At 43.0% G+C, this 12,055-nt stretch overlaps 1 protein-coding gene across 1 annotated transcript in view; it reads left to right on the top strand.

The window, feature by feature from the left end:
• LOC105470426 (phospholipase A1 member A) overlaps positions 1–12,055 on the top strand; it is a 32,974-nt gene that overhangs the window by 1,383 nt on the left and 19,536 nt on the right. The window contains exons 2-4 of the mRNA XM_071092372.1: positions 7,538–7,739; positions 9,593–9,770; positions 10,291–10,399. Coding sequence (XP_070948473.1) covers positions 7,538–7,739; positions 9,593–9,770; positions 10,291–10,399 — 489 coding nt within the window. The remainder of the gene's footprint in view (positions 1–7,537; positions 7,740–9,592; positions 9,771–10,290; positions 10,400–12,055) is intronic.

Genomic DNA, 12,055 nt, shown 5'->3' with positions numbered 1-12,055 from the left:
AAGGACTGAATGAGATCATCTGTGGACAGGGTCTGACTTTTGCAGTTGCTTATTCCCTTACGATTTTACTATTAGCAAATGGTTGTCTAGGCTGATGGAAGTGGAGGAAGCAGGGCTGTCATGAGCCACCTTGGAGAGAAGGTGGGAGGTATCGCCTAGGAGAGCTGTGGGTCCCATTCTGAGAAGTGGGCTTGGCAGGCCCACTTTGTCCCTGCTCAGGAGCCCCAGGCCTCCTTGGGGGCTGGAAGGCATTTGCTAGTTGTCCTGGTTTGAAGGTTGAGGAGTGGGAGGACTAAGAGTAAATTGGCATCAAACTCTTTTTGGAAGCTCATCTGTCCGGTAAGCCTGGGGCCTCTGTCACACAGATAAGAGAAGCTCAGAAATTCGGAACCAGGTAGCAGGGTTAGGATCAGGGCAGAAGCTGATCAGGTTCCAACCACATATGTGGGAACCATTCTAGATGCTCTGGGCAGGAAGTGGGCTTATGAAAACATGTTAGCAGGACCTGGGTGTTTCCTTGCCCTGTCCTCTTGCCTTTGTCTCTCGTGTCTTTCTTTTCACACTTACCCAGGGAAGTATTCTCTATTTCCCATCTGCTTCTCTTCCTTTCCCACTGTCAACAGCAACAATATTTATTTAGTTAATGTTCCTTATTCTTACTTTTAGCAGGGCTATCTCAGAAAGTAAGTAAGTTGATGGATAGGCAGAGATAGAAGAGTGTGTGTGTGTGTGTGTGTGTGTGTGTGTGTGTGTGTGTATGTGTATGTGTGTGTGGCTGGCAGGGATAGAAATATGCCAAAGGGAAAAGGAAAAAGGATATAATTGTCTTCAGACAGCCTAGATGAAGTAGGTGGAAATAAAGAGGATGCCGGATGCAGAGAGCTCAAGGTAAAGGAAAGGAAGAGCTCAAATGATCGGGAGGGAGGAGGTTCAGGAGGTATCCAGGTGCCTGCTGTCACACAAGGGCAGTAGCTGACCCACATGGGCCTCTTGGAAGTTCAGCCTCCACTCACTTTCCTGACTGTGTGCCCACACAATCTTTCATGGCAACCCCAGTCACACCCAGCTTTTCCTTGGACTATGGAGCTTGAGATTGTTGAGCTCCTTGATCAACCTGGCCCTTGAGCTTCCAGGCCGGCTCAGGAGTCCTCTCCTCCAGATGGGTGCACAAGTCTTCCTCCATCTGGGGTAGATGGCCTTTCTGTGTGTTCTCTCAGTACCTATGTTTCCTGGTCACAGATCTTACATCCCTATTTGCTGTGGGGCTTCCGGCTTATTTTCCCCTTCTCCGCTAGATTTTGAGCTCCCAAAGGACAGTTATGGCTGGCGTCTTCTTCATCCTGGAATCCCCAGAGCCTCACCCAGGCCCTGACACACAGGACACATTCAATAAGCCAAAGGTCTTGGTAACTGAGAAGAAAGAAATTGAGCGGCCTGCAGTCCTCATCTCTACTTCCTGACATTAGGGCAGATTGATTAAATGACACTCATCCTGAAACAATTCAGCCAAAGAAGGGTTCCAGAGGTTGGCCCATTTCAAAGACACTCCTGGCTGCTGATGCCTCAATCCACAGGTCATCTGATGGCACAGCTCTGTCTGTGGGGAGCCCAGGGCTCAAGGGGGTGGCAGGAAGTTCAGGGGCCCATAGTGCTGAGCTGGCGGCAGAGACAGCTGAGTAGAAGCAGCCTGTGACACCAACCTCTCCAAGGCCAGCCTGGACCTGAAGGTGGTACTGCACCCTGCATGCATGGCAGAGCCACCCTCAAGTCAGCTACTGGGAGGGGGCCTCCGCCCTCCTCCCCTCCTGCAGTGTCCTCCCGAGGAGCCTGGAGAAGGGCACCCACTTCCCGACACATGCACCAATGGTTCCTCTGTCATCTCCACATTTGATAAAGTGTCTGATATGGTTTTGTGCCAACTCTGTCACTGCCAGAGCACCCATCCGTTCTTGGTCCAGGTCACACAATCAAAACTGTTTTAGCAAAATAACACTTCTATGAAACAAAAGCACGTAGGGGATACCAATCTACAGAACACAGCTGAGAGAGATGCAGGTGGCAGCGTAGAGGAGCACATTTCCAGCATTTACAGATCACAGAGGCCACCCATGGGAACCACGAGCATCCCAGGAGGGTGAAGGGAGCTCTGTCATATATGCCTGAGAGTCACTTCCCATTATGGTAACATGGGTGTTACCAGGCTTTACTCACCCTTCTCTAACATTTCTTCAGTGTCAAAGATTCAAGAACAGAAAACTATAGGCTCTTTTCAGACTCAGACAAGCCAGTATTTCATTCTTCACCCCTCCTTTCTATTGTTTGTAAACCTCTGGTCAGCCTGGCCAGATACTCAGCTGTCACTGTTCTTTGGTTGGAGTGGTGGCTAGGTAGAGTCAGTATCTGAATTTGCTTCCCTATTTTTCAGCTTCAAATACTGGCAATTTTCTTCTCTCCCTTTTCAAACTTTATAACTTTTATCCCATTGTATTGTCTTGTTTCAGTGGTTAGGACTAGGACCTCTAGCACAATATTTAACAGAAGCAGTGGTAGCAGACATTTCTCATCTGTTCCCAGTTCTAGATGGAATACTTCTAATGTTTCCCAGTAAATCTAATCTTTACTATAGGCTTTTAGTAGATATCCTTTCTTATGTTAAAGAGTGTTGAATTTTGTCAAGCGTTCTTTTCTTCTGCTCATCCATTGAGATGAGCATATGATTTTTCTTCTTTAGTTTGTTCATATGTGAATTGCATTAGTACTTTTTCTAATGTTAAAATAAACTTTAATTCTTTGCAAAGAATTGACCCAGCAAACCCTGCTGGGCCATGATATACTTTGTGGTCTTGTTATCCCAGATGGATTTAGATTTGCTGATATCTTATCTTAGATTTCTGTTTATGTTCATACATGAAAGTAGCCTTTAGTTTTTCTTCTCGCCTGTCCTTGTGCAGTTTTGGTATGTTGGATATTCTCATAGAATGAACTGGAATCCTGTCTCCCATTTTCTATTCCTGGAACAGCATGTGTAAGCTAGGGATTGCTGGATTTATAGAATTCCTCTGTAAAACTCTCAGGCTTCTTAGACTTTTTTTTGAGGGATAGTTTTGAAACTAGTGTTTCAATTCCTTTATGCTATAGTTTTACATTTGATTTTCTGTTTTTCCTTTCTTGACTAAGTTTTGGTAAGTTACATTTTTCTAGGAAATTATCCATTTTCTAGCAAAATATCAGTATTTTCAGTTTTGGGGTACATATAAACTTTTTTATGGTTTAAGGAAATCTACTGTCTGTATTTATATCCCCTTTTTATTCCTGATATTGTTTACTTGTACCTTCCCTTTTTTCTCTTATTCTGTCTTATCAAAAGTACGTCTAGCTCATTATTCTTTTTCAAGAGCTAGTTTTGAGTACTGGCTCTTCGTGTGTGACAGCTACTTCTTTAGGCAGTAGAGTGAATAAAATGGATTTTAAAAACCCCTGCTTTGTTCAAAAGTACATTCTAATGTGGACTGACCACCAATAGACAATAGTATAATAACTTGGCAAATTCCATAGTAGATTAGAAGGTGATGATTGCTAACAAATAGACCAGGGTAAGGAAGATTGAGAGAAATGAGGTGAGGAACACAAGCAGGTTACAACTGAAATAGGATGTGAGAATAGAGAAGAGAGCACTTGACAAGCAAAGACTTGAAGGAGGGGAAGGAACTGCCATGTAGATACATAAGGGAAGTGCATTACAGGCAGAAGGAATGGCCGGGCAAAGACCCTCAGGCAGGAAGCCATCTAGAGTGAGGAAGGGCCAGGAGAATAACTGGCTGCAAAAGTGAGTGATTTTAGCATAAGGCAAAGGACTCTTGGAGTGGGGTGGATTAGCTCAGTTAGGGCCTTACAGTCCGTTGTTAGGACTTCAGGTTTCTATCTGAGTGAAAAGGCTTGGACACTTTTGCACAGAGATGTAACGTGACTCGACCGACTTAAAGAAAAATCTTGACTGCTGTGTTGCAAATAGACTGAAGGGGCCAAAAGAGAGGGCAAGAAACGCAGTTGCAGGCTATGGCAGTGGTTGTGAGAGATGATGATGGCTTGGACCAAGGTGGTGAGAAGGGTTAGATTCTGAATATTTCATTCTGATGTTCAAGCTAACAGAACTTACCAATTGTATGTGGGAAGTGAGAGACAGGGAAGAGTCAAAGACATCCCAGGCAACTTTGCAAAGCCTGAGAAATTGTAATGACTAGTTGCTACCAATGTTGCTCATATTTCCTTAGTTTCTATTTCTTCCATTTCAACTATTACCTTTATATTTCTTTCCCTATATTTTATTTGGGATTACTGTGGTATTCTTTTCTGAGTTAAAATATTAACTTATTTAATCTGAGTCTTTCCCTTTTCCCCCCTAACATTTGCATGTAAGGGTATACATTTTTCCCTATTAAAAGGTAAACTTAGGCGCATTAAAATTTTAAAGAGATTATTTGAACAAACAGTGATTCATGGTTTGGGCAGCTTCACATTGCAAGTGGCTCAGGGCTCCACCAAAGGGGTATGAGGAAGAAATTTTATAAGGTGCCTATGGAGCAAGGCAAAGAAAATATTTGATTGATTAAAGTGGAGCAGTACCTTAAGGTCCCTAGGTTAGTTGGCAGCTTCTGAGTGCTAAAGCTTAAGCCTCATAGGACATAGCTGTTCACTATGAGTTGAGGTTTGGTGAGCTTCTATAGGAACTCAAGCACTAGAGCTGCCTCAGTCTAATGGCTTCCCAAGTAATTATTTTAACAACCCAAGTGCTGTTTTAGCCACTCTTTGCAAGTTTTGATATGTGTTGATTTTATTGTCATTTAGTTTTTAATATTCTGTAGTTTTCATTGTGATTATTCTTTAACCCATACATTCCTTAAAAGGTTAAAAGGGTGTTTTTCTGTGGGTAGGAGTGTAAATTAGTATAGCCACTATGGAGAATAGGATGGAGGCTCCTCAGAAAACTAAAGATAGAACTTCCATATGATCCAGCAATTCCACTACTGGGTATATATCCAAAAGAAAGGAAAGGAAGTCAGTATATCAAAGAGATATCTGCACTTTCATGTTTATTTCAGCACTGTTCACAATAGCCAAGATATAGAACCAACCAACCTAAGAACCCATCAACAGATGAATGAATAAAAAAAAGAAGATGTGGTATATATACACAAAGGAATACTATTCAGCCTTTAAAAAGAAGGAAATCCTGTCATTTGCAGCAACATGGATGGAACTGGAGGCCATTGTGTTAAGTGAAATAAACCAAGAACAGAAAGACAAATATCACGTTTTCACACATATGCAGGAGCTAAAAAGGTGGATTCATGATGATAGAGAGTAGTAGATTGTGGCTCCCAGAGGCTGAGAAGGGGAGAGGAGTTGGGAATGAAGAGGAGAAAAGAATATATGTGTATTTATTACCACTGAACTGTACACTTAAAAAAGGTAAAGATGATAATTTATATATTTTTTTACCTGAATATAAAAAATTTTTAAAAATCTTGAACAAGTTTCAGCAATATATGTCCATGAGGAATTGTGCCCAGGAGCTTCTCTTTGTGTGGGCTGGTAAAAATACCACAGGCACATGGGATGGGCTTGTCTTGTTGGAAAAAATGGGAGGGGGTGTTTTTACATTTCCAAATGTATATTAAAATAATTTTTGTTATTGATTTCTAGTTTTGTTACATTTTATTTAGATGATATTGATTCTTTGGTGATTATTTGGGCCTGCTTTGTGACATATTATGGTTATTTAAAAGGACTCAGACTCTCTGATGGATGCAGGCTTCCCTATGTGAACAACAGAGCAGATTGACTCATTAATGTGGTTCACGTCTCATGCTGAAGCACAGTCCTTTCATCTTTTCTTTAAAGAGCCAAACGCTGGGGGAGGCTGATAAAAGGATGGAGTCAGGCATTAGCTCTCTCATGTGCTGTGGGAGTTCAAACCGCAGGCTGAAGAGCTTAGGGCTCGCACTCTCAGAGTGGGCTTCTTCCCAGGAGCCTCCAAACCTGTCTGCTTGGTCTGGCTCTGCAAGGGGATTGGGGATAAAGTCTGGGGCTCAGAAGCAGTGATGGGGAAACCTCTAGTCTACCTCAGCGATGCTCCAGAAGGCCTCGTGGTTTGAGGTATTCTCCACACTCATAGCACCATACACCAGAGCATCCCAGATCCACACCCCGGTTGTATATGGGCTCCCAGTTACCTCTGATAGCAGATGATCACTCCAGAAACCTAAAGTTACGTCTTCCTTGACAAAGGGGCCCACACAAACCAAAGTCTGCAATCCGGACCTCTCCTCTGAACCTCTGATTCTGTGAATCACTTTGTCTGGTGGCAGCAATGCTGTGTGGGGCCCTGTTCTGTGGGTCAGCGTGCACCCTGCTGCTCCTGCCAGTCTCCCTGTGGGAGGCATGGAAGTCAGGGACCACACCTCTGCATCACAGAAGTGGGGATCAGGGTGGGATGCTAGGTATTGAAAATGGGCCAGATTTTCAGCTCCCTGGGAAGCAGGAGTTTCACGTTGCCTTTTCTGTTCAGTGTTTTTTAAAGGCCTACAGTTATCTTGGCCAGAGAATTTCCATTGTAAAGGTATCTATTGTAAGGTGCTGTGAAGTAGATGGGGCTTGTTAAGGCTCTTCTCTACCATCTCTCTAGGCCATGGGCTGGGCACTGGAAGGCTATGGCAGGGCTCTTGACTGCTCATAAGGACAAGAAGTGATTAGGCAGGGCTAAGGGGTTGGAAATCCTTCTGGGACAGAGTGTTCAGACTAGAGTGAGGCTAGTCCCCAGGGCAACTGTTCATTTGGCTGACCAGGGTTCTATTTAGACTTCTCTACTAGTTTGCTAGGGATGCCATTATGAAGTGCTGTGGACTGGGTGGCTTGAACAATGGAAATGTATTGCCTCACAGTTCTGGAGGCTGGAAGTCTGAGATCAAGATGTTGGCAGTGTTAGTTCCTTCAGGGCAATGAGCAAAGGATCTGTTCCAGGCCCCTGCCCTTAGCTTGTAGATGGCCACTGTCTCCCTGTGTCTTTACATTGTCTTTCCTCTGTCTGTGTCCAAATTTCCTCTTTATATAAAGACAATAGTCATATTGATTTAGGCCCACTCTGTTGCACTCCTTTTAACCTTTGTAAAGACCCTACCTCCAAATACTGTCACATTCTGAAGTATTGGGGGTTAAGATTTCAACATATGAATTTTGGGGGATGAGACTCAGTTCAGCCCAGAACAACAGCCATTTCACCATGGCCTTTAAGCTCATCTAGTTGAGCAATATCTCTTCTCTTGCTATTTTGTCCTTAGGCATGAAAAATATTCACAGAGTTTCATTACAGAAGTGATGCAGGCTGTAATAAATGAGTGATTATTGCACTAAGTGATGTATAATAAACCCCATGACTGCAGGCCCCTGTTTCTTGCTTCCTTCCAAGGTTGTCTTTCTTCCTTCTAAGAACAGATGACCTCACATTTGGATGTTTCTCGTTTGTTTTATTTTCCTCCAGGGGATGCACCTCCTACCCCACAGCCAAAGTGCGCTGAGTTCCAGAGCGCCAACCTTTTTGAAGGCTCCGATCTCAAAGTCCAGTTTCTCCTCTTTGTCCCTTCGAATCCTAACTGTGGGAAGCTAGTAGAAGGAAGCAGTGACCTCCAAAACTCTGGGTTCAATGCCACTCTGGGAACCAAACTAATTATCCATGGATTCAGGTGGGAGTTAACTAACTAACAGGACCTCTCAGCTACGAATGATCAAGTAACCATAATACCATAAGAAGTTAGTGGGGAACAAGAGGGAAGAATGAGTTTACCAAAGGTCACATGTTCCATCCCTCATGTCCTGCTGTCTTTGATGGGTCTCATGTCAACATGCACACATGGTGTTCATTCTTATTGGTCATGTATCGTACTTCCCCAGCCAGTCTTGTCTACACACTCACAAACAGTACATGTCTGTGACTCTGGACAAATCTCCATACACAGAGCCTTTATTACCCAGGGTTGTATTTCCCCTTCTTCACTTCTTCCCTGGTTTTATGACCTAAGAAACTTCCATTTGTGGGTGCCACTTCCATCATACCCAGAGGTTATGGGTGTGATGGAGCTATGTAGTTCTCTTCTTCAATTTCTCTGGCACTCTCCAGTCCACATTTTGTTGTAATATACAGTCACTGAGTCTCAATTCCAATCACCATCCTTTCTTTGAACAGCTTTTCTCCAAAGCCCATCAATAAGCCCAGAAATAGAGAAAGGTTTATGGGAGGAAAGAGGGAGAGAATATGGTAAAGTAACAGCACCATGGAACAAGTAGAGTTCGGGGCACCCAATGAAAAGGTAGACACAAAGGCCATGCACAAAGGACCACCATTTCCTGATCTCTGGCCTGTCTCTGCCTCTCAGATCCCTGGACTCCAAGGACTCAGCCACGTTTCCTTAGGCTTCTCTTCTTGCTTCCTTGCTCTTGTGCCAAAGCCTCTCCTCTAGCAAAGCTTACATTCGACCACTTTCCAAGGCTGAGTGTGTACCTCCCACCCAGGGATAGCTAATAGAGGTGGAGAGCTCCGTCAGGCGAGGCACTCTGTCTGCTCTTAAATCCCGCAACCCCATTCTCTGGCACACACCCAGTCCGCACTTCTCTGCCCGCATGAGCGTGCTCTCTTTGCTTCTATACTGGGAGCCATCAAAAAACTTATTTCCTGATCCCAATCTGTTGGGAAAGATTTCTAAACATTTTTCTATCATTTTCCTTTTCCTGGAAAACTCCCATTATACTGTAAGTTCCAGAAGGATAGGGACGATATCTTGTTTGTCTTTATTTTTTGGAAAGCACCTAGCATACTGCCTGGCCCATAGATACTCAATAAATGTTTGTTGAATAAATCGATGGGTGAATGAGAGAAAGAAACAAACAAGGAAGGAAAAAGAAAGAAAGAGAAAGGAAGAAAAGAAAGGAAAGGAAGGGAAAGGAAAGGAAGGAAGGCAGGGAGGGAGGGAGGGGGAGAGAGAGAGAGAGAGAGAGAGAGAGAAAGAAAGAAAGAAAGAAAGAAAGAAAGAAAGAAAGAAAGAAAGAAAGAAAGAAAGAAAGAAAGACAGAGAAGGAAAGAAGAAAAAAAGAAAATGTCCACAAAGAAAGAGCCTATATTTTAGAATGAGAATTAAGATTGCAAATCTTAACTCTAGGGCACAAAGCTATCTTTTCCTTTCCACAAATAACACAAATGGAGCGATGCAATGTATACAGTTTATGTGGTTTATGCATTGTGCAAAGGTGCCTGACAAAAGGCTGATGGGGCTGAAATCCAACCTGAGTTCTGAACCCTGGCATGAGGTTGCCTCTACCTGGAACAAAAGGCAAAGTTTTATAATTTACACAAAGACTGCATATGTGCTGGCGGAAGGGCTGACAACTTTGGAATTGTGTCCTCCCTATGCTCCAAGTGCTGTGTAATAAACTCCTCTAGTTTTGACTTCTTTTCTGGGTTTGGGATTAATAGAGGTTTTAAATGACAATGAGTATCCACTTGGTGGGTAATTTCTCCATCCTTTTTTGGGCCCCTCTCTAGTGTTTTAGGAACAAAGCCTTCCTGGATTGATAAATTCATTAGAACTCTTCTGCGTGCAACGAATGCTAATGTGATTGTCGTGGACTGGATTTATGGGTCTACAGGGGTCTACTTCTTAGCTGTGAAAAATGTGATTAAGTTGAGCCTCAAGATCTGCCTTTTCCTCAATAAACTCCTGGTAGGTGCAGAAGAGCTTCAGGTGAGTTTGGGCTGCGTATGAGGAGAGAGGGTCAGAAAGACAAAAGCACTGCCTGAGGAGGCTTAGGGTGGAAACAGAGTCACCGGGTAGCTTGGTGGTCTTGGGTTCAAATCTTGACTTTGCCACTCACAGCGCTGACCTTAGGCAGGTTATTGAACATTCTGAGCTTCCCACTGCTCCTCTGTAAAATGTGTCATGGCACATTGGACAGCGAATGCAGATGGCCTGGTACTTAGTTGTCCCTCAAGAGAGAATGGCCGTGGTCATTACTCACATACTTTGGGCACCAAAAGGAGAGTGAGTGGGTTGTCAGGGTGGGAAGCCCAGGAAGAGAAGAAGTGATTAATGATGAGAGTGCTGTCCATTTTCCCTCCAAAGTAAGTGTGGCGGTTCTGTCATGCCCAGGGCCTCGGCTTCTGAAGCTTTCGGGGAAAGCCTGCCACTGCGAAGCCAGCAGACTCTGTGGCCCACGGGGAGCTCACTGCCCCTGCTCTTCTAGGTGCTGGGTGTGTCAGAATCCTCAATCCACATCATTGGTGTTAGCCTGGGGGCCCACGTTGGGGGCATGGTGGGACAGCTCTTCGGAGGCCAGCTGGGACAGATCACAGGTAACATTCATCCCTGCCCATCCTCCAGGCTTTAGAGATAGAAAAGCTTTCCCTGAAAATGCCTCTTCTAAGGCAAGCAGAGGGGAGTATGGAGCCTTTGTTCTTACAATCAAGTCACCTATTACCACTGAAATTTATTTATTGTGGTTCTTTTGTATAAAATGGTGTGTGTTATTATTGCATGATTTCTAATATCAATGTGAGAGGCCATGTATTTCTTTTTTCACTTTTTATTTTTAAATTTCTTATTTAAAAATTTTTATTTTAGATTCAGGGTTTACGTGTGCAGGTTTATTACATGGGTATAGCATGCAATGCTGAACTTTGGGCTTCTAATGATCTCGTTGCCCAAGTAGCAATCAGTACTTGATAGGCAGTTATTCCACCCTTTCCCCTTGCTTTTCCTCCCCCTTTTGGAATCCCCAGTGCCAATCATTCCCATCTTTGTGTCCATGTGCACCCAATGTTTAGTTCCCACTTGTAAGTGAGAACATGCAGTATTTGGTTTTCTGTTTCTGCATTAATTGGCTTAGGAAAATGACCTCCAGCTACATTCATGTTGCTGCAGAGGACACAATTTCATTCTTTTTTATAGCTGTGTAGAATTCCATAGGGTATGTGGACCACAGTTTCTCTATCCAGTCTACCATTGGTGGGCACCTGGGTTGATTCCATGTCTTTGCTATTGTGAATAGTGTTGCAATGAACATACTAGTGCAGGTATCCTTTTGGTAGAAGAAATTCTTTTTGTTTGGGTATATATCTAGCAACGAGATTGCTGGGTCAAATGGTGATTTTATTTTTAGTTCTTTCAGGAATCTTCAGATTGCTTTCCACACTGGCTGAACTTATTTACATGCCCACCAACAGTGTATAACTATTCCCTTTTCTCTGCAGCCTTGCCAACATCTATTTATTTATTTTCTACTTTTTAATAGTGGCAATTCTGACTGGTGTGAGATGGTATATCACGGGGTGATGATTAGTGATGGTGAGCATTTTTTCATATGTTTGTTAGCCACTTGTATGTCATCTTTCAAGAAGTCTCTTTTCATGTCCTTCACCCTCATTTTAATGGGGTTGTTTTTTCTTGTTGATTTGTTCAAGTTCCTTATAGATTCTGGATATTAGTCCTTTGTCAGATGCATAGTTTGTGAATATTTTCCCCCATTCTGTAGGTTGTCTGTTTACTCCATTGGTTGTTTCTTTTGCTGTGCAGAAGGTCTTTAGTTTAAGTCTCACTTGCCAATTTTTGTTTTTGTTTCATTTGCTTTTGAGGACTTGGTCATAAATGCTTTGCCTAAGGCTAATATTCAGGAGAGTATTTCCCAGATTTTCTTCTAGGATTTTTATAGTTTGAGGTCTTACATTTAAGTCTTTAATCCTTCTTGAGTAAGTTTTGTATATGGTGAGAGCTATGGGTCCAGAATCATTCTCCTGCATATGGTCAGCCAGTTTTCCCACACCATTTATCGAATAGGGTATCTTTTTCTCTAAAAAAAAGTGTTAATTTTTGTCAACTTTGTCAAATGTCTGATGGTGATAGGTGTGCTTCTTTATTTCAGTGATCTCTATTCTGTTCCATTGGCCTATGTATCTATTTTTGTACCAGTACCATACTGTTTTGGTTACTGTAGGCTTATAGTATAGTTTGAA

This window comes from Macaca nemestrina, chromosome 2 (genome assembly GCF_043159975.1).
Source record: "Macaca nemestrina isolate mMacNem1 chromosome 2, mMacNem.hap1, whole genome shotgun sequence".
Lineage (NCBI taxonomy): Eukaryota > Metazoa > Chordata > Mammalia > Primates > Cercopithecidae > Macaca > Macaca nemestrina.
Note: the sequence above shows the minus strand (reverse complement) of the source record. Positions and strands in the feature narration are given on the sequence as shown.